General features: G+C 37.1%; 1 protein-coding gene across 1 annotated transcript in view; it reads left to right on the top strand.

Moving 5' to 3' along the window:
• Positions 1 to 21,160, top strand: part of IL1RAPL1 (interleukin 1 receptor accessory protein like 1) — a 677,053-nt gene extending 655,893 nt beyond the window's left edge. Inside the window, exons 9-10 of the mRNA XM_064574807.1 lie at positions 19,694 to 19,864; positions 20,309 to 21,160. Coding sequence (XP_064430877.1) covers positions 19,694 to 19,864; positions 20,309 to 21,027 — 890 coding nt within the window. The 3' untranslated portion in view covers positions 21,028 to 21,160. The remainder of the gene's footprint in view (positions 1 to 19,693; positions 19,865 to 20,308) is intronic.
• Positions 21,161 to 22,595: the final 1,435 nt, after the last annotated feature.

The following is a 22,595-nucleotide window of genomic DNA, read 5'->3' on the forward strand; positions in this document are numbered from 1 at the left end:
AACTGTTAAGAAGAGACCCCAGGCTTTTCATATTCTTGACTTGGCTTAAAAAAATGGAATTCAGAAGTCAAAATTTGAGTGTTGCCTTCTTGATTCTTGGCCACCACATTAGCTCCCCTAAAAGGGGAGTACATAAAATACTCTTGGATGTAAGGAAAGGCAAAGAGTATGAAGAAGAATAGGGAAAGTTTAGTTAATATTTTGAAGCAATGTCTTACTCTGGTGATATGATAATAATAGATTCATTGACTATTTGTTGACTATTTATTAAATAGCAAGTGCGGTGTTGGCTACTTGGTTGATACTCAGAGAATCACACAACTAGAAAGACAGAATTTAAGCCCAGGTCCAAATAACTCCAAATTCCAAGAATTTCAGCCCTTGTATCAGACTGGGAGATGAAGTATTTGGTGTCAGGAACACATCCATGCAATTCCTTTTGGATCATTACGATAGGCATTCCCTGACTATATCAGTTCTGTATCAGGATTCTATTCTTCCAAGATAGAACATACTGATGCTTGGCTCTCTTGGTTTGTTCACCTCACTCCTTGCCCCCCTCTACATAACTTTACATTTCATTGTTTCCTCTGGATCCAGGTCTTAGCACTTCTCATTCTACAATACTCACTTTTTTGGATCACACTTACAACCCTATCTTCAATTGCATTAGCCGGTAAATAGCCCCTAAATCTAAATGTCCTTCTCCCAGTTCTCTTGTTTTATTATCACCTAATTGTACCTCTTGAAAATAGACTGTTTCCTCAATCAATTGCAGCTCCTTGTCCAAGCCTCCTACACTACCTTCTTGGTCTTCATTCTCTACCCTTCCATTTTATCCTCCACACTCAGCCAGACTTCTCTTTTTAAGTACACATTTACTGTGATTTTTAGCAAAAACAAAAAAAGATAGGCATGCCTGTATCGCGCCTGCCAGAGCAAGTCCAGGCTTTTTTAGCTCAGAAAGCAACTGCCATTGCAGGGTGACTCAACTTATAATTGTAGCCTTGCCTCCTCTGTGGAATCTGACCCTGCAGAGTTCCAGTTAGAATGAGATGGTGGTCTTTGGAAAAACAGAACTGTTGAGAACTGACCCAAGACAATGCAGTAATGCATAATTCCAAGATCTTTTTAGGTAAATGAGGTAACTATAATGGTTAGGGGCAGGAGAAGGTTAACTACTCTCCTACCACCTTGGCTCCATTACATACTGGAAGAAAATTTGGACAAATTCTGTTGCATATGCCTTTATTAACAAACAAACATAGAACCCATCCTGTAAACTGGAAGACGTTCCAACTCTCTGTTGTGTGTCTGTGTCTTCCCAAAAAACTTACAGGAAAGTTTCCCCTGAGGCAAATGTGACAATATACCAGTGGCAGGATTAGGCTCATTATGTAATGACATCTAAGAATATTCTTCATCTGAACACAGGACTATTTGGGAATCATGTCTGGAAAAGTTTCCCTAAGGGGACAGGTGAGTGGCTCTACTAGATACTTGTAGGGGTATGATGTGTCTCTGCATTAAGTTAAGTTAGTCCCAGTGTCTGGAATAGCACTGATTTTACCGTGCAGAGTCCATTTCCAAGATCCATTATATTTAGCAAAAAGCCACTAATTTTAGCAGTCAAATCTGATTTCTAACATCTGTTGTGCTAATTAACAAAGTGTCTACTTTTGATCAGAAATAGAGATAGTCGGAGTGCTTGTAGAGGCTGCCTCTGGAGTGTTGCCTTAGTCTAATTAAATACTAACTGACCATCCTGCTAAAGGCAACCCTCTGTCTCTAAGCAGAACTTACATTAACACAGTGTACCAGTATCTGTGCTGAAGTAAGTACAAAGAAAATACAGTTATCGTGACAACATCTGAGTCCTTTGCTTCTCTATGCCTCTGCCTGGGATTTCCCTTACACTTTTGTTTAAAGCTTATATAAAGGTAGTCCGTCCTGCCTCCCTTCCTTCCTTCCTTCCTTCCTTCCTTCCTTCCTTCCTTCCTTCCTTCTGTCCTTCCTTCCTTCCTTCCTTCCTTCCTTCCTTCCTTCCTTCCTTCCTTCCTTCCTTCCTTCCTTCCTTCCTTCCTTCCCGTCTCTCCTTCTCTCTCTCTCATACACAGTTCATATTTTACCTCTGGCTTCTAAAGATTTCCCTTATCATCCCAAGGTCCAGTTATTTTCTCCTTCATCTTTACAAAAATCGCACTTTAGACACATCTTAAATAGTCCTTTTTCTTTTGAGTAATGAGTGCCCACTAGTGAATGCTTACTACTTGCAGAGAACTGTGATTTCAAGATTCCTTACGTCATGTATTTATTTCCATTTAAGGAAGGCTCAAAGACCAAGTCATGAAGTAAAGAATTATTACTTCAAAATTTTGAAAGATTGTCTAGATTTTGGAACTGGCTCTGTAAATAAAAAACGTAATAGATATATAAAGAAAAACAAGGTTGTAAAGTCAGAGGTAATCCACTAATAGGAGAAAACAGAAAACACCGGCTCTCCTACATGATGATTATCATATCGGTAGATGTCGGTAAGGTAGTGTGTAAGTTTTCACTAGGAAGTAACTTAGTGAAGAAATTTAACGTTTCATTTTGCGGGGAGGATCTAGTGCTAGACAAGGTGAATCTGCTTTATGTTTGTTTTTCTCAGACTACTAACTGTTTCAGTTTTGGTTTTATCTCCTGACCATGGGGTATGAGGTGCAAGCTTACTCATAATCATGGCAGGGCAGGCTTATAAGAAAACTGTAGCCACTATTTTATTTATTTATTTTTTTTAAAGATTTTATTTATTTATTTGACACAGGGAGAGAGAGAGAGCACAAGCAGGAACACAAGCAGGGGGAGCAGGAGAGGGAGAAGCAGGCTTCCCGCCGAGCAGGGAGCCCGATGCGGGGCTCGATCCCAGGACCCTGGGATCATGACCTGAGCCGAAGGCAGATGCTTAATGACTGAGCCACCCAGGCGCCCCTGTAATCACTATCTTAAAGATGAAAAAGAGAACTCTTCTAGTTCTACTTTAGGAATTATTACAGGTATTGGACAAAATGAGTTAGAGCAAGCAATCTTTTATAATCTCCACCCCTTGACCCTTGAAAAATGTGACCATCTGTTCCATTTCACGCATATGAAACAAATTGGTATTTACATCATCTTAGGTCATAGAATTTATTTTTCTATCTCCTTCAGTTACAGGGTTACTGACTATTAATAGCTCCAGGAACTATTGTCCTCATGTCCATCAGCGAAACAGTACTTTTGTAAATCATTTAGAAACCCTGTAGGGGTTTTTTGCTTTTGTTTTGTTTGTTTGGTTGGTTGGTTGGTTGGTACTGATTAGATAATTCGCACACACATAAACAATCTAGAATGTGTTTTTGGGTTCCAGAAGGAGAGACCTGTAGTTGTTTTTGGTATACAATTTGCCCAAATTCATAAACTGTTAAGTAGGAAACAAGCCTTCTCGTCTCCAACCCTTTGTTCCCTATATACCACTCTGCTAACTCTTACCCTCTTAAGATTTCTAACATCTACATCTGCCTACTGCCCCCTCAAGGATGCAAGGGAAGAAAATTAATATCTACTGAAGACCTCCTTTGGGCCAGGCATTTTGCTATATGGCGGGGACCCATTTCATGCTGAGTATCTACCTTAAGAAGGTGCTGTTTTATAGATCAGGGAACATAGTCTCAAATGAGTGAAATTAAAATTAATGACAGTCAAGATTTGACCTCAGCTGCTGGGGCTTTTTTTGATTCACTATATCATGAGATATATATTTTTTAATTAGTATCACATTTCAGTGTTTGAGACCCTATGGATTCAAATAGTCCAGAAAAGTACCAAGTAACAAAACAAGTAAACTAGAACAATATTGCAAAAATTACAAAGTGTAAAACTCAAGCAGTTTTATTTTATTTTAGAATTCGGTTGCCAGATGTTGACATGGCAGGACTGAAATGCAAAGTGAAATTTATTAAAACAAAGATATTTGATAATCACAAAATCAAAATATAAAGATTATATGACTAATGTTTATTTATTCAATTATATATCATCCATTTCTACAGTTTTTTACTGAAAATTTCTATCTTGGGTATGTAAGAAAACATGAAGGCAAATCTGAGACACAATAAAGAAATGTGGCTTAATTAAAAAAAAAACTCATTTATTCAAATTATATCAATGCTAATTTTTTTTTAAAGATTTTATTTATTTGCCAGAGAGATAGAGAGCACAAGTAGGCACAGTGGCAGGCAGAGGGAGAGAGAGAAGCAGACTGTCCGCTGAGCAGGGAGCCAGATGCGGGGTTCGATCCCAGGACTCCAGGATCATGACCTGAGCTGAAGGCAGACGCTTAACGACTGAGCCACCTGGGTGCCCCAATGCTAATTTTTAATGATCACATATTTCTATGCTAATATGCCACATGAAAACATAGAAAGTCATCTTTTAAAATGATTTTACGATTGGGGCGCCTGGGTGGCTCAGTTGGTTAAGCGACTGCCTTCGGCTCAGGTCATGGTCCCAGGGTCCTGGGATCGAGTCCCGCATCGGGCTCCTTGCTCGGCGGGGAGTCTGCTTCTCCCTCTCCCCCTGCTTGTGTTCCTGCTCTCGCTGTCTCTGTCTCTGTCAAATAAATAAATAAAATCTTTAAAAAAAATAAATAAATAAATAAAATGATTTTAAGATTTTATTTATTCATTTATTTTGGAGTGAGAGCGAGAGAGAGCATGCATGTGGGGGAGGGGCAGAGGGGGAGGGAGAAGGAGAGAGAGAGGGATAGAATCCCAAGCAGATTCCACACTGAGCTCGGAGGTGGTTGCAGGGCTGGATCTCATGACCCTGAGATCATGAGCTGAGCCAAAACCACGAGTCAGATCCTTAATCAGCTGAGCCACCCAGGCACTCCAAAAATCACCTTTTAGCATAAAACACATTATTCATCATTGAGCCCTCCTCAAGCCTCATTTTGGTAACCCATGTGCTGAATGATGGCCTCTGTCACTAGTCAGTTTGACGCACGAAAGTAAAAAATATTTGAGAATATTTTTTTTTAAATGGCCAGCTGCCAATAACATCTGACAACTGTTCAGTAGATGTTTAAAGGTTAAAAACTCCCAAAGACCCAAATGTCAGTCTCAAGCCATTTATATTATCAGTAACTCGCTTTCCTAGCCCATATCAAATATAGCCACCACCTTCATCTTGAGAATGGAATCTCTAATCTACATTTTCTTTTTTTTAAGATTTTATTTATTTATTTATTTACTAATTTATTTATTTGAGTGAGAGAGAGTGTGTGCAAGCACATGAGCAGGGAGAGGGGCAGAGGAAGAGGAGAGAGAGAATCCCAAGCAGGATCCATGCTGAGTATAGAGCCTGAGGCAGGGCTCAGTATCAGGACCTTGAGATCATGACCTGAGTCAAAACAAAGAGTGGGACACTTAACCGAGCCACCCAGGCATCCCTCCAATCTACATTTTCTTAGAAGTTTCATTGTTCTAAAAAATCCGTGTATCCTTTGGCTTCTTAGTCCCCCTAAGGAGCATTGACTAATATTCTCTCATATGTCAAAGAGAAAAATATTTATCATTTTTCCAAACTACTTTTTCATTACTGATAGTTTCATATTTTCCTTCTCTCATCAGGGTTTTCATAAATAGTATTTTAAATTCATAGTTTTATTTCCTAACTCTCCAGAGTCCAAACTTCTTTTCCCCCCCTCAGATATTTTTTTTTAAATAAAAATATCGTGGTTAATTCAGTCAATGGAAGGAGAAAATTCTAGTGGACCAGTTGGTTGACTTCAAGTAACAAAGTAACTAGCTGATTGATAGGTCTTGCTGTTTTTTTGTTTATTCTCCCTCCCCCAGATTTATTGAGTTATAATTGAAATTGTGTAAGTTTAAGGTACATAGTGTGATGTATAGATACAGGTATAGAGAGAGAGATGTGTATAGTGTGTAATGATTGCTACAATGTTAGTTAACACACCTATCACCTCACATAACTGCTATTTTTTTGTAGCAACATTTAAGACATAATCTCTCAGCAACTTTTGAGTATATAAAATATAGTATTATTAACTATAGTCACCGTTCTGTATATTTTATCCCCAGAATTATCTATCTTTTTTTATAAATTGTTTTTATTGAAGTGTAACTTACATACAATAAAGTATACTAACCTTAGAGGTACAACTTAATGACTGTTAACATATATATTTGTGTGAACACCATGTGAGTCAAGATGTAGACCATTTTCAATGTCCTACAAGAACTCTTTGTGCCCCTGCTCAGATAGCAACTTTCCCACCTCTGACATAACTACTACAGAATTATCTATCTTATACCTGGAAGTTTATACCCCTTGACCAACATCACTCTCTCCCCTACTCCCCAGCCCCTGGCAACCACCATTCTACACTGTTTCTGAGTTCAGCTGTTTTTATTCCGCATGTAGGTGAGGTCATACAGTATTTGTCTTTCTTTGTCTGACTTATTTCAGTTAGCATAATGCCTTCAAAGTCTATCTAAGTTGTTGCAAATGACAAAATCCCCTTCATTTTTATGGCGGAATTATATTCTGTTGTATATATCAACCACATTTTCTTTATCCATTTGTCCATTGATGGACACTTAGGTTGTTTCCATGTCTTAGCTATTGTGAATAATACTGCAATGAGCATTGGGGTACAGATATCCTTTTGTGGTAGTGATTTTATTTCCTTTATACATATACCCAGAAGTATAATTGTTGGATCATATGGTAGTTCTATTTCTAATTTTTTGAAGAAACTTCATACTGTTTTCCATAGTACCTGCACCAATTTACATCCTCACCAGCACGGTACAAGAGTTCCTTTTTTTTCTACATCCTTGCCAACACTTGTTATCTCTTGTCTTTTTGATAATAGCTATCCTAACAAGTGTGAGGTGAGATCTCATTGTGGTTTTGATTTGCATTTCCCTGATGGTTAGTGATGTTGAGCATCTTTTCATGTACCTATTGGCCATTTGTATGTCTTTGGAAAAATGTTTGTTTGGGTCTTCTGCCCATTTTTTATTGGATTATTAATCTTTTTGATGTTGAGTTGTATGAGTTCCTTCTATATTTTGAATATTAACCCTCCCCTTATCTGATAATTGGTTTGCAGATATTTTCTCCCATTCCATAGGTTGCCTCTTTATTTTCTTGATTGTTTCATTGGCTGTGCAGAAGCTTTTTTGTTCAAGGTAGTCCCACTTACTTATTTTTGCTTTTGTTGCTTGTGCTTCTTGTAGCATCTCCAAAGAATCGTTGCTAGGGCCAGTGTCAAAGAGCTTTTCCCTGTGTTTTCTTGTAGGAGTTTTATGATTGCAGGTCTTACATTTTAAGTCTTAAATCCATTTTAAGTTAAAATTTGTGGATGGTAGGGGCACCTGGGTGGCTCTGTCATTAGGTGTCTGCCTTCAGCTCATCGGGGGTCCTGCTTCTACCTCTCCTTCTGCTCCTCTCCCTGCTTGTGCTCACTCTCTCTCAAATAAATAAAATCCTAAAAAAATTATGCAAGGTATAAGACAGGTCCAACTTCATTCTTTGTCATGTGGATATCCAGTTTTCCCAACATCTTTTATTAAAAAGATTATCCTTTTCCCAATGATTATTCTTGGCCCCCTTGTAAAATACTAGTTTTCTATATATGCATGGGTCTATTTATGGACTCTCAGTTTGGTTCTAATGGTCTATGTATCTGTTTTTATGCTACCACCATAATACTGGTTTTTCTTACTATAACTTTGCAGTATAGTTTGCAATCAGGAAGTGTGATGCCGCCAGCTGGACTCCTCTCTTTCAAGATTGCTTTCACTATTCGGGGTCTTTTTTTTAGTTTCAGAGGTAGAGTTTAGTGATTCATCAGTTGCATATAACATCCAGTGCCCTCCTTAATGCCCATCACCCAGGTAGCCCATCCCCCCACCGACCTCCCCTCCAGCAACCCTCAGTTTGTTTCCTATAGTTAAGAGTCTCTTATGGTTTTTTCCCCCTCTGATTTTGTCTTATTTTATTTTCCCTCCCTTCTCCTATGTTCATGTGTTTTGTTTCTTAAATTCCACATATGAGTGAAATCATACGATATTTTTCTTTGACTGACTTATTTCACTTAGCGTAATACTCTTGTTTCACCCATGTCATTGCAAATGGTAAGATGTCATTCTTTTTGATGGCTAAGTAATATTCCGTTACACACACACACCCCCCCCACATCTTCTTTATCCATTCATCTGTCAGTGGACATCTGGGCTCTTTCCATAGTTTGGCTATTGTGGACATTGCTGCTATAAACATTGGGGTGTGTGTGCCCCTTCAAATCACTATGTTTGTATCCTTTGGATAAATACCTAGTAGTGCAATTGCTGGGTCATAGGGTAGCTCTATTTTTAACTTTTTGAGGAACCTCCGTACTGTTTTCCAGAGTGGCCATACCAGTTTGCATTCACACCAGTAGTGTAAGAGGGTTCCCCTTTCTCCACATCCTCACCAACATCTGTTATTTCCTGACTTGTTAATTTTAGTATTCAGGGTCTTTTTTAGTTCCATTTGAATTTTAGGATGGTTTCTTCTATATCTCTGAAAAATCCCCTTAGAATTTTGATAGGGGTTATATTGAATCTATAGGTGGCTTTGAGTAGTATGGACATTTTAATAATATTAATTATTCTGATCCATGAACATGGGATGTCTTTTCATTTATGTCTTCAGTTTTATTTCATTAATGTCTTATAGTTTTCAATGTATAGATCTTTCACCTCTTTGGTTAAATTTATTCCTCAGTATTTTATTATTTTTGATGCTATTTAAATGGGATTATTTTCTTTCTTTTTTTCTTAGATGGATGACTTGTTGTTATTGTATAAAAATGCTACAAATTTTTATATGTTGGCTTTGAATCCTGAAACTTTACTGAGTTTGTTGAGTAGCTCTAACAGATACTTGGTGGAATCTTTAGGTTTTATTATATGTAAAATCATGTCATCTGCAAAGAAAAAATTTTACTTCTTTCTTTCCTACTTAAGTGCCTTTTATTTCTTTGCTTAATTGCTCTAGCTAGAACTGCCAGTCCTATGTTGAATGGGAGTGGAGAGAGTGTGCACCCTTACCTTGTTCTTGAATTTAGAAGGAAATCCTTCAGCTTTTCATTGAGTATGATCTGTGGGTTTGTCATATATGGCCTTTATTGTGTTGAGGTATGGTTCTTCTATACCCAATTTGCTGAGAGCTCTTATAATGAAATTATAAATTTTTGTCAAACTTTTTCTGAATCTATTTATAAGATTATATGATTTGTGTCCATCATTCTATTACTGTGGAATGTCATGTTTATTGATTTGCATATATTGATCTATCCTTGCATCCCAGGGATAAATCTCATTGACCATGCTGTATTATCCTTTTAATTTGCTGTTTAATTTGGTTTGCTAGTATTTTGTTGAGAATTTTTGTATCTATATTCATCAGAAGTATTGGCTTGGGGCTCCTGGGTGGCTTAGTCAGTTAAACTTCTGTCTTCGGCTCAGGTCATGATCCCAGGGTCCTGGGATCAAGCCCCACATCTGGCTCTCTGCTCAGCAGGGCACCTGCTTCTCCCTCTCTCTGCCTGCCACTCCCCCTGCTTGTGTTCTCTTTCTTTGTCAAATAAATAAATAAAATCTTTAGAAAAAAAGTATTGGCTTGTAGTTTTCTTTCCTTGTAGTATTCTTTTTTTTTTTTTTTTTAGATTTGATTTATTTATTTGACAGAGAGAGAGACAGCAAGAGAGGGAACACAAGCAGCGGGAGTGGAAGAGGGAGAAGCAGGCTTCCCGCTGAGCAGGGAACCTGAGGCAGGGCTGGATCCCAGAACCCTGGGATCATGACCCGAGCTGAAGGCAGCCTCTTAATGACTGAGCCACCCAGGTGCCCCTCCTTATAGTATTCTTTTTTTTTTTTTTTTAGATTTTATTTATTTATTTGAGAGAAAGAGAATGAGAGAGAGAGAACACATGAGAGGGGATAGGGTCAGAGGGCAAAGCAGACTCCCCACCGAGCAGGGAGCCCGATGCGGGACTCGATCTAGGGACTCCAGGACCATGACCCAAGCCGAAGGCAGTCGCTTAACCAACTGAGCCACCCAAGCACCCCCTCCTTGTAGTATTCTTATCTGGCTTTGGTATCAAGGTAATGCTGTCCTCATAAAATGAGTTTGGGAATGCTTCCTTCTCTTAAATATTTTAGAAGAGTTTGAGAGGGAGGCATTATTTCTTCTTTAAATATTTGGTAGAATTTACCAGTGAAACCATCTGGTCCTAGCCTTGTCTTTGTTGACAGTTTTTTGATTAATGCTCTAATCTCCTTAGTTATTGGTCTGTTCAGATTTTCTATTTCTTCACAGTTCAGTCTTGGGAGATTGTTTTTAGAAGTTTATCTGTGTCTTCTAGGCTATCCAGTTTATTGGCATATAATTGTTCATAGTCACCTCTTACGATCCTTTGTATTTCTGTGGTGCCAGTTGTTATGTCTCCTCTCTCATTTATAATTGTGTTTATTTAATTTTTCTTTTTTTTTTTTTTTTGGTTAGTCTAGCTAAAGGTCATCAATTTTGTTTATCTTTTTAAAAGCCCAACTTTTCATTTCATTGATTTTTTTCTATTGTCTCTGTATTCTGTATTTCATTTATTTTGTTCTAATCTTTATTATTTCTGTCTTCTACTAACTTGGAGCTCAGATTGTTTTTCTTTTTCTAATTCCTTGAGGTATAAAGTTAGATTATTTATTTGAGATCTTTCTTTTCTCTCAGATTCAGGCATTTATCACTATAAATTTTCCTCTTGGAACTGCTTTGTTTCATCTCAGTTTTTGTTGTGTTGTGTTTCCATTTTTGTTTGTCTCAAGATATTTTCTGATTTCCCTTTTGCTTTCTTCTTTGACCCATCACTTGTTCAAGAGTGTGTCATGTGATATCCACATATTTGTGTATTTTTCCATATTCTTCCAAACCATTGTGGTCAGAAAAAGATACTTGATAATGACTTTGTGGCCCAACATACGATCTAGCCTAAAGAATGTTCATACATGCTTGAGAAGAGTGTGTGTTTTGCTACTTTTGCCTGGATGTTCTGTATATGTCTGTTAGGTCCATTTGGTCTATAGTATTCTTTAAATCTACTGTTTCCTTATTAATTTTTTTATCTCCGTGATCTATCCAGTATTGAAAGTAGGTTACTGAAACCTGCTACTATTATTATATTGCTGTCTATTTTCCCCTCAGTTCTGCTAATATTTGCATATTTAAGTACTCCAATATTGGCTGCACATATATTACAGTTATTATATCCTCTTGATGAATTGACCCCTTTATCACAATATAGTATGGAGTGACCTTCTTTGTCCCTTGTGACCAGTTTTCATTGCAAATCTATTTTATCTGATATAAATATAGCCACTCCTGTTTTCTTTTAGTTGCCATCTGTAGGAATATCTTTTTCCATTCTTTCACTTTCAGCCTGTGTGTGTCTTTAAAGATAAAGTGAAACTTTTGTAAGCAGCATATTGTTGAATCTTATTTTTTGATCTATTCAGCCACTCTTTGTTGTTTGATTGGAGAATTTAGTCCATTTATGTTTAAAGTGATTATTGATAGGTAAGTACTTAGTATTGTCACTAAGTTTGTTTTTTGTTGTTGTTGTTGTTGTTGTTCCTTTTTCCCCTTCTTCCTCTCTTGCTGTCCTCCTTTGTGATTTCTTTTTTTAACTTGTATACTTTAAGGAAAGGAATTCTTTTTAGGCTCTGTGTATCTACTATAGGTTTCTTCTTTGTGGATACCGTGAGGTTTACATGAAACATCTAACAGATATAACAGACTATTTTAAGTTGATGATAACTTACCTTCAATTGCATAAAGAATTCTACACTTTTACCTTCCTCCCCCCACAATTTAAGCAATTGTTGTCATCATTTACATCTTTTTATATTGTGCATCCATTAAGAAATTACTGTAACTATAGTTATTATTTTTAATTTTAATTTATTCCAGTGTAGTTAACATACAGTGTTATATTAGTCAGGCATACAATATACTGATTCAACAGTTTCACATATTGCTCATTGCTCATCAAGATAAGTGTACTTTGAATCTCCTTCATCCATCACCCCATCCACTTCCCCTCTGGTAACCATCTGTTTGTTCTCTATAGTTAAGAGTCTGTTTTATGGTTTGTCTTGTAGTTTTTTTATTAATTTTTTTATTTTAATTCCAGTATAGTTAACATACAATGTTATATTAGTTTCAGGTGTACAGTATCCTGGTTCAACAATTCTATATATCACTCAGTGCTCATCATAAGTGTATTCTTTAATCCCCATCACCTAGGTCACCCATTCCCCCCACTCACCTTCCTTCTGGTAACCATCAATTTGTTCTATATAGTTAAGCACCTGTTTCTTGGTTTGTCTCTCCTCTCTCTCTTTTCTTTTCTTTTCCCATTGTTCATTTGTTTTGTTTCTTATGTTCCACATATGAGTGAAATCATATGGTATTTGTCTTTCTCTGACTAACTTATTTTGCTTAGCATTATATTCTCTAGCTCCATCCATGTTGTTGCAAATGACAAGATTTCATTCTTTTTTATGGCTAAACAATATTCCATTGTATATACATACCACGTCTTCTTTATCCATTCATCTACCGATGGACACTTGGACTGCTTCCATAATTTCATTATTGTAAATAATGCTTCGGTAAACATGGAGGTGCATATATCCTTTCAAATTAGTGTTTCTGTATTCTTTGGGTAAATACCCAGTAGTGCAATTACTAGATCATAGAGTAGTTATATTTAGAAATTTTTGAGGAACCTCCATACTGTTTTCCACAGTGGCTGCACCATTTCACATTCCCACCAACAGTGCATGGAGGTTCCTTTTTCTCCACTTCTTCCCCAACACTTGTTGTTTCTTGTGTTGCTGATTTTAGCCATTCTGACAGGTGTGAGGTGATATCTCATTGTGGTTTTGATTTGCATTTCCTTGATGATGAGTAATGTGCATCTTGTCATGTGCTGTTGGCCATCTGGATGTCTTCTTCAGGGAAATGTCTGTTCGTGTCTTCTGCCCATTTTTAATTGGATTATTTGTTTTTTGGGGTGTTGAGCTGTATATGTTCTTTATATATTTTGAATACTGACCCTCTATTGGATTTGTCATTTGCAAATATCTTCTCCCACTCTGTAGGTTGTCTTTTAGTTTTGTTGATTCTTTCCTCTCCTGTGCAGAAGCTGTTTATTTTAGTGTAGTCCCAATAGTGTATTTTTGCTTTTATTTCCCTTGCCTCAGGAGACCTATATAAAAAAATGTTGCTATAGCTGATATCAGTCAGATGCCTGCCTGTGCTGTCTAACCAGGATTTTTATGGTTTCAGGTCTCACATTTAGGTCTTTAATCCATTTTGAGTTTATTCTTGTGTTTGGTATAAGAAAATTGTCCAGTTTCAGTCTTTTGCATGTAGCTGTCTGGTTTTTCCAGCACCATTTATTGAAGAGATTGTCTTTTTCCCATTGCATATTCTTGCCTCTTTTGTCAAAGATTGATTGACCATATAATGGGTTTGTTTCTGGGCTTTCTATCCTGTTCCATTGATCTATGTGTCTATTTTTGTCAGTACCATAGTGTTTTGAATACTACAGCTTTGTAGTATAACTTAAAATCTGGAATTTTGATACCTCCAGCTTTGTTTTTCTTTTTCAAGATTCTTTTGGCTATTTGGTGATCTTTTGTGGTTCCATTCAAACTTTAGGATAATTTTTCTATCGCATTTCTATACAACAGTAATGAAGCAACAGAAAGAGAAATTAAGAAAGCAGTCCCATTTACAAACTCACCAAAAATATTATAATACCTAGGAATAAACTCAACCAAGGAGGTGAAAGCCCTGTACTCTGAAAACTATAAAAGATTGATGAAAGAAGTTTAAGACAACACAAACAAATGGAAAGACATTCCATGCTCATGGATTGGAAGAACAAATATTGTTAAATTGTCCACACTACCCAAAGCAATCTATAGAATTAATGCAATGCCTGTCAAAATACCAATAGTTATTTTCACAGAACTAACACAAATAATTGTAGTTATTTTAAGTATTATTTTTATGAATTTTTATACTAGAGATATAAGTGATTTATACCACCATTACAGTATTAGGGTATTCTGAACTTGACTGTATATTTACCTTTACCATTGAGTTTTATATTTTTATGTTTTCATGTTCTTACTTAATGTCCTGTCATTTCAACTTGACAAACTTCCTTTAGCATTTCTTGTAAGGCAGATCTAGTGGTGGTGAACCCCCTTAGCTTTTGTTTGTCTGGGAATGACTTTATCTCTCCTTAGTTTTGAAGGACTGCTTTTCTGAGTATAGTATTCTTGTATTCTTGGCTGACATTTTTTTCTTTCATCAGTTTGAATGTTTTATCCCATTCCCCTCCTGGCCTGCAAGGTTTCTACAGTTCAGTTTCTATAGTTTTTTTAAGATGATTATTTTGAATTCTCTGTCAAACAAATTGTAGATCTCCATTTCTTTGGGGTTCATTACTGGAAGTTCGTTAGTTTCCTTTGGTGTTGTCATGTTTGCCTGATTCTTCATGATCTACGTACCTTTGCATTGATGTCTGTGCACTTGAAAGAACAAACACGTCTTGTAGTCTTTACAGAATGATTTCAGCAGGTAAAGTCCTTCTCCTGTCTATTCTCCAAGCCAATGGGATTACCTCCAGAGTTGCAGTCATTCTGGGTTTGAGCCAGATTTGCAGCTATTTCTGGGTCTGCAATGAGGTCTGTGTTTGGCAGGTTTGTTGCCAGGGGCTCAGGTGGGCAAGGATCTCCTCTGGTACCTGGGTGTATGGACCTACCGCTAGTACCTTGCTCAGTAGGATAGTACCTCTATAATTGTCCATTTCAGGGTCCACAGTTGGGTCTTTAGTCAGCGGGCTTTTATCAGGTGTGTGGACAGATATGGCTCCAAACAGGTCCCTGGTTGAGCTTCTGCCTGGTCACTGTATGGGACCCTGGGTGGCCAGGACTTGCTCTGGACCAAGGCTGAGAGGATTTACGCACAGATGTCTTATTTGGCCATTTTGCTGACATCATTCCCATTTTTCATTTTTTGTTGAACATTGCAATCAGAATCACTTGAAAGTCATGGGAAGAGTAAATCAATGACTGTATTCGAATTTGTGCAAACTATTGCAAAGAACATATACACCAGCTGTTTTCTATCTCTTCAATGAACAGAATTATAGTTGAAGGTTTAAATTACAGAAAATAAAATTTAAAGAATAAAGTTTAGAATAAAATATTCTGTGGTACTACCATGTTATGATTAACCACTTTTAAGTTGTTTATAAACTTAAGTTGAATTGAAAAGATCACAGACCTGTTCTTTAAAAACCTTAGCATAGTTTTGTTTTTTCTATGGTTATAAAAAAATGTTAATTTTTCAAAGTTTCTCCAGTCATATAAAGCTCAGACATTAAGATATTAAGTCAATATATGTTCTTGTAGATACTAAATCAATATATGTTCTTACAGATATTAAACAGAATTGAAGAGATTTTACCCAAGATTCATATTTATCTGGCAATTGGGAAAATAGAAGAAACCTTAAAATCCATATGATTTTGAGTCAGAGAACATTGCTAAATTTAGTATGGTATCTGGCATGATGTTTGCAGTCTGATAACTTTTAAATCAGGAGTTTCCTTCTGGTAGTAAATAAATGCCTAGCCCATTACTGCTCTGACATAGACTCTAGGGAAAGAGGAATTAGATACCAGTCAAGTGTTCCATTGATTTGAGGATGCTGCTGCAGATGCTCACAAGGGGCTTTTGAGCCACATTTACTACCAAGATAATCTGCATGTGTGCAACTCCTTTTTATCCAAGAGATACCAGTTTAACTACTATAAATTTGTCCTGATGATACAAAGAGATAGAGAACTGACTGAGGCCTTAGCACCAATTCCTGAGGCGCATTTAAGCTTAATACAGTTAATGTACATATTACTCTAGGCAAGAATCTATTTCCTTTTTGATGAAAGTGTGGATTTTCAGCTTTTTTGTTTAGAGTACATCCCCTGTAAGTATCAGCACCACTTATCATGGATCTGATGCTGCAATGTTTAGTTTTGTTGTTCTCTGGTCAGTTACCTAGCAACCACCTGCAGTTCTTTGATGCCTTTGAGCCCTCTGGATGCCTATACAGTGTCCTAGAGCAGAGTTCCTCAAAGTGTAGTCCCTGGACCAGCAGCAGCATCACCCGAGACCTTGCTGTAAATGCAAATTCTTGGGGCTCGTGGGTGGTGCAGTTGGTTAAGTGTCTGACTTTTGGTTTTGGTAAGGAAACTTGATAAACCCTGACCCCATAGCTCCTAGTAATTCCTTGAGGAGTCCAGGCAGCATGGAGTGTATATCTCCAAAGACATCTCTCCTAGAAAATAGCCCAGGTCTTGAGAAAATCCCCACCCTTGTTGTAAAATATAAGTCGTGTGATATGCAAATGAAAGATTATTCATTTATTTAATCAACAGATCTGTTTGATCATCTACTAAGCCCTGGTGAGATAGCTGAGTCAAGGATATTGTAGTCAAAGAAAAAAGATAAGATGTGAGCACAATAATACCGTACTTGGGAAAAGAGATCATCTCCAAGTCAAAGATATCAGACTCAAATTCAAAAGAAATCAAAAACAGATCTAGTTGCTGGTTTTTTGACAATGGGTAACCATAATTATTTTCCAGGATACCATGAACATAATCAGTGGTAAGATTTGGAAAGATAAATTTTCAGCTCTATGTGGAATGGGCCAGAAGGAGAAAGAAACAGAGAGGAAGACCTACTAAAATAGAATTATAACAGCTAAGAAATGAGTAGGGCCTGACCCAGGATGATGGAAGTAGAATCCAAAGGACTTTTACCAATGAATGCCTATGAGATTATCAGTAATTAAAAAGGATAAGTGGAACATACATCTGACATTTGGAGATTAAAGAAGTGAGATTGTAATGTTATTGAAGTGAAATAAAAGGTGAAGAACAGAGCTTGAGACGGAAAGCTTGCTATGTTGTGAGCATGTTGAATGTGAGGTGCATGCCGAACATCCAAATTAAGGGGCCGAGGTTACAGGTAAAAGTGGGGTATGGTTGGTAGTTCATGAAAAGGAAGACAGAACTGCACATCTAAATTAGGGAGTTAGCTACATAGAAGTGATTATTGACATCAGGGGAGGAAAGGAGATTTTTAAGGGAAAGTGGGCTGAGAGAAAAATGAAGCAGGTCACAAAAAACATCTTGAGAAATAACAGCATTTATGAGTTGGAAGAGAGATGCCCATGGAAGAAATCAGAGGAAGAGACAGTGTCATGTGAGCAATAGTGATACCAAGCTGGATCTTACCAGGATCAGCGGACCAGTGGTTTACATCTCTTTTGAGTCATATGTGCTCTGTTGTAATTGGTGTTCATTATTGATCTGCTTTTCAAATATTTTTAAGCTTAGAGAAGACAGAGGGCTAAGAATGAGGATCTAGCCATTACACTTCCCAGATCTGGGCAAACTTCAACATATTATAGTACTTTGTAGCAAACTGGGAGAAAACAACTTCCAAGAAAGAAAACAGTATATGCATGAAATCATTCTACAATGCACAGTCTGGCTTAAGGAGTCCTTCCTTGGCCCATGACCCATGTACTAGTCTTAGCAACATGTTTGTCCCCTAGAAATAAACTGTTGACTTGTCTACATCTCCTACTAGATTGGAAGCTACTGACCGGTATTGTAAAGGAAGTCTTATATCTCATAGATATGGCATGTGAATATCTAATGAATGGACATTTTAATTAAATATTAACTGGTATTACATCCTAGCTTTATTATGTACTATTTTCTATGATTTCTGACTCAACTGAAGTGTTTACATCAATAAAATGGTACCACTATAGACTGCTGGCACATGTGCATGACCTGCTCTAGCAAATGTAATTCTCATTTTTGATGAAAATTGAATTTTATTTATAATATGTACAACTATTTCCTGTTTGAAGAATAAGGAAAATAACAAATACCAGAGTATGGCACCTTTGGGATGATTGCTATTTTTCTAAACCTTTTTTTTTTTTACCCTGAAACCTGTTTTTTTTTTTTTTTTTTTTTTTTAAATCCTCTATACGTAAGTTTTTTTTCAGGCATCCTATAGCAGAGTTGTTAATTTCTTTTTTTTTTTAGATTTGAGTTTGAATTCTTTTTTTTTCTTTTTTTTTGAGTTGTTAGTTTCCTATATACCTGTGTTAACTTCAGATACAGTTAATAGTTTTCTGAGTTTGCCCTAGCAAGTTTTAATTATAGAATAACTTCTAGATGGCTCAGGACTATCAGACTACTGAAATGAACACACCCATATGGATCTGCAAAAGAGAGCTATAGTGTCCCTGTAGTCAAAAGGAGTGCCCCAAAGCCACCGAGAGCAACAGTTAAGGATGTCCCTTGATCTTTGATGTTTTATAACCCCAAAGTTTTAAATTTTCTGTGCCAAATACAAAGCTCATTTTGTCCTGAAATTTAGGGATGTTTCAGTCTGACTTGATCTGATAATTGAGTAATACTCTGACAATCATCAGGGAAGTAGAAAAGAGAGCTAAAGATACTGATATTTGGTAAACTCAGTATATTGGTAATATTTAGATTTGAGGTGAATTATGAATCCTGATAATACATTCTGAAAATGCAATGGATGAATGAGAGACTATCCAGAAGATACATGACTTATTTCCATTAGAAACAACAAATAGGAAATTTGGGATGTTTAATGTTAAAATATTAAGGTAAAGATAATGCATGAGAGTAGTCATCAAATATTTGAAGAGTTTCCATGTAAAAAGGGGAAAGAATGAGAAAAGAAACAGATTTTAGAACAAAGTTTCATTCATTTATATTGTAATTTTTTATTCTCATGGTCGAACCGATAAACATGATAAGAAAATATTTGGCAGTATTTTATGTGTGAGATAAATGGAGACCAGCAAAACAATATGGTTTTCTAAAATAATTCAGTGGAATAATATTCTAAGTCCCCAAATCCAAGAACTGGCTCCCAGTAGAAAAGTAATTATTCCATGCTTGATTTTGTTTTCTCTCCCAACAGAAAATCAGTACAGTGCCCACAATCAAAATATCATTCCTCCATGGTCAAGCCAGGTGCAGTTTTCTTTTTTTTCAACAGAGTAAAATGGCCAAATGCAGGATTAGTTGAATGTACAGTTATTTAGAGTAAGAGCATACTACCCAACCAAGTGCCTTTTATAAGCAGTCAAAATTCTCCATGACCTGTGCCTCAGAAATGTTGAAAGTTAACATTCCATTGCTTTTTTTGTTAATTTTCTTGCTACTGTCTTCACAACAACAAAAACAACAAATAAAAATGTGATCCTTTATACCTCCAAATTAGTTCCAGAATATTTGACATCATTGAATTCTTACTGAAAATTAGTAAAGGCTTCTTTCTTTGGTCTCCCCAAAGGAGGGCATTTAGAGATGTTTTTGGAAAGAGTTGAATGTTTTCATGTCCTAATATTTTCTTTGGAGAGCAGTGACTTCAACTTTACTCTGTAATCTTTTTGACAGACAATAAAGATTATGATGCGTACTTATCATACACCAAAGTGGATCCTGACCAATGGAATCAAGAGACAGGGGAAGAAGAACGCTTTGCTCTCGAAATCCTACCTGACATGCTTGAAAAGCATTATGGATATAAGTTGTTCATACCAGATAGAGATTTAATCCCAACTGGAAGTAAGTTAATGTTTTCGTCTGAGAGTGTGCATACTCTTTGTCTGTGTGTCATCATTATTTTTAGGCAGAATTTTAACTTGTGGTTCTCTACATCAAAAATGGTATCTGTCAGTGTCTCAAGAAAGAAAAGTCATATGTGTTCATATGAAACTTAATTTTTGATGGCCCTGAGAAGCTAGTTCCATTATTCTGTAAAGCATCTCCTTTTATGAGTCTTGACATTTGAAAAAACAAACGGGAGATTGGTACCTGGGAAAAATATTTCTAGCATTGAGAAAAGAGAAGCCCATACTCTATTCGTTGTGGTCACTGGCTGTCTTCATCTTCTAAGGTATGACCTATCAAGCAACAGTTCTCACGTAACGTGTGCAAGAGAAGCTGTTGGGGCTTTCTGGAGCAGATCTTTGATCTGGTCATTCTGATAAACTCTTTTCTCTTTTCTAGCATACATTGAAGATGTGGCAAGGTGTGTAGATCAAAGCAAGAGGCTGATTATTGTCATGACCCCAAATTATGTAGTCAGAAGGGGCTGGAGCATCTTTGAGCTGGAGACCAGACTTCGAAACATGCTGGTCACTGGAGAAATCAAAGTGATACTGATTGAATGCAGTGAACTCCGAGGCATCATGAACTACCAGGAGGTGGAAGCCCTCAAGCACACCATCAAGCTCCTGACGGTTATTAAATGGCACGGACCGAAATGCAACAAGTTGAACTCTAAGTTCTGGAAACGTTTACAATATGAAATGCCTTTTAAGAGGATAGAACCCATTACGCACGAGCAGGCTTTAGATGTTAGTGAGCAGGGGCCTTTTGGGGAGCTGCAGACTGTCTCGGCCATCTCCATGGCCGCGGCCACCTCTACAGCTCTAGCCACTGCCCACCCAGATCTCCGTTCCACCTTTCACAACACGTACCATTCACAGATGCGTCAGAAACACTACTACCGAAGCTATGAGTACGACGTACCTCCTCCCGGCACCCTGCCCCTTACCTCCATAGGAAATCAGCATACCTATTGTAACATCCCCATGACACTCATCAACGGGCAGCGGCCACAGACAAAATCGAGCAGGGAGCAGAATCCAGACGAGGCCCACACAAACAGTGCCATCCTGCCGCTGTTGCCAAGGGAGACCAGTATATCCAGTGTGATTTGGTGACAGAAAAGCAAGGGACATCCCATCCCTGGGAGCTTGAGTGGAGTGTGCAGTCCAGTGCCTGGAACTAAATCCTCGACTGCTGCTGTTAAAAACATGCATTACAATCTCTAGAACACGAGGAAAAACAGGGTCTTGTACATATGTTTTCGGCAATTTCTTTGTAGCATCAGTGTCTTCCTGTTTTACCATGTCTCTTACCATTACATTTTTTGACTTTGTTTTATATGTCATTGGAATTTGTAAATTTACATTTTTTAAAGAAGAGACTTAATGTATAGATAGAAAACCCTTTTTTGCTTCATTAGTTTAGTTTTAGAATGGGTTTTATTTTCTTTTCTTGATTTTGTTTTGCTTTTAACATTTCCTTGGGGTGCTTGGACAAATCTATCCGATGGGACAAGGAGCACCGGATCCTCTTTTGGGTTCTGCCTGGGATCAGCAGGGCCACGGGGGCCTTCAGAGAGCAGTGCTGCACATGCCAGCGTTGCCATTTGGGAGGAGGAAAAAAAAAAAAGATGAGAAGAACACTTGTTCATAGGAGGGCCCCGTCAATCAGAGCCCTGAATCTCTTCCTTGTCCCACCTCATTCCCCACCTCTACCCTTCTAATGGCGGCATGATGTGTAAACTCTGAGGGGGGGGGTCTAACTGTCTTAACATTTAATTCACTGCTCGTCAGAATACACTCCAGACCCAGAAGTGTGCTAGTCGCTTGACAGTGACCGCTACAGAGTGCTAAGAAGAGAAGATCGAGGGCCTGCAAATGGGGGAGAGAGTGTTGTTTCTGTTTTTTAAATGAGTTGATGTACCCTTATATAAATATATATATATATATATATATATAAAACACACACACAACAAAACAAAAGAAACAAAAAACAAAAAAACAAAACAAAAAACACACAAAAAACCAAAAAAAAAAAAAAATCAAGCCCTATATTTGATCACTTCCTGGAAAGGCATGAATGTGTTTGTGGCTGTTTTTGTTTAATATTCTACTTCCTCTTTTCCCTCTATAATTTTTCTGCAAATGAGATTATGTGCAAATGCCAGGCAGGTTAACTCAAAAGGGTGAATCAACACAAGTCGAAATGAAATTCACGTTGAAGGCTTCCAAACCAAAGGGAAGGACAGGATGTGTCATCAAATATGTTTTGTCACCTTGTATTATATGAAGTGTTACTTTCTAAAGAGTCAGAACAAATCTGTGGAACTTATTATGGGATCCCCTTGTATTTAAATGTTAATTCACTGTATTTAATTTTCAATGCTCCATTCAGAATCAAGGGTTCGGTTTCAGTTTGTGAACATAAGCAACACTTATTAATATTGAAGTGTTTATATGAGAACTCAGGAGGTCAAACATAAGAGTACCAACAGAAATCACTATTTTCAAAATAAACATTATTTACACAAACTAGTTTTTAAGTTAGATGAGAAAGTGTTTAAAATAATTTTACTGTATAAATAATTCATTTTATTTTAACTGTGTGATTCTATCTTTCAGAAACAGAAAGCTGATGCTCCCAGGAAATTCATCCCTTACCATTTAGCTTTATGTTTGAAATC

Source organism: Mirounga angustirostris, unplaced genomic scaffold, assembly GCF_029215605.1.
Source record: "Mirounga angustirostris isolate CCGP_5_RB_7025 unplaced genomic scaffold, mMirAng1.0.hap1 SCAF_11, whole genome shotgun sequence".
NCBI classification, from domain to species: domain Eukaryota; kingdom Metazoa; phylum Chordata; class Mammalia; order Carnivora; family Phocidae; genus Mirounga; species Mirounga angustirostris.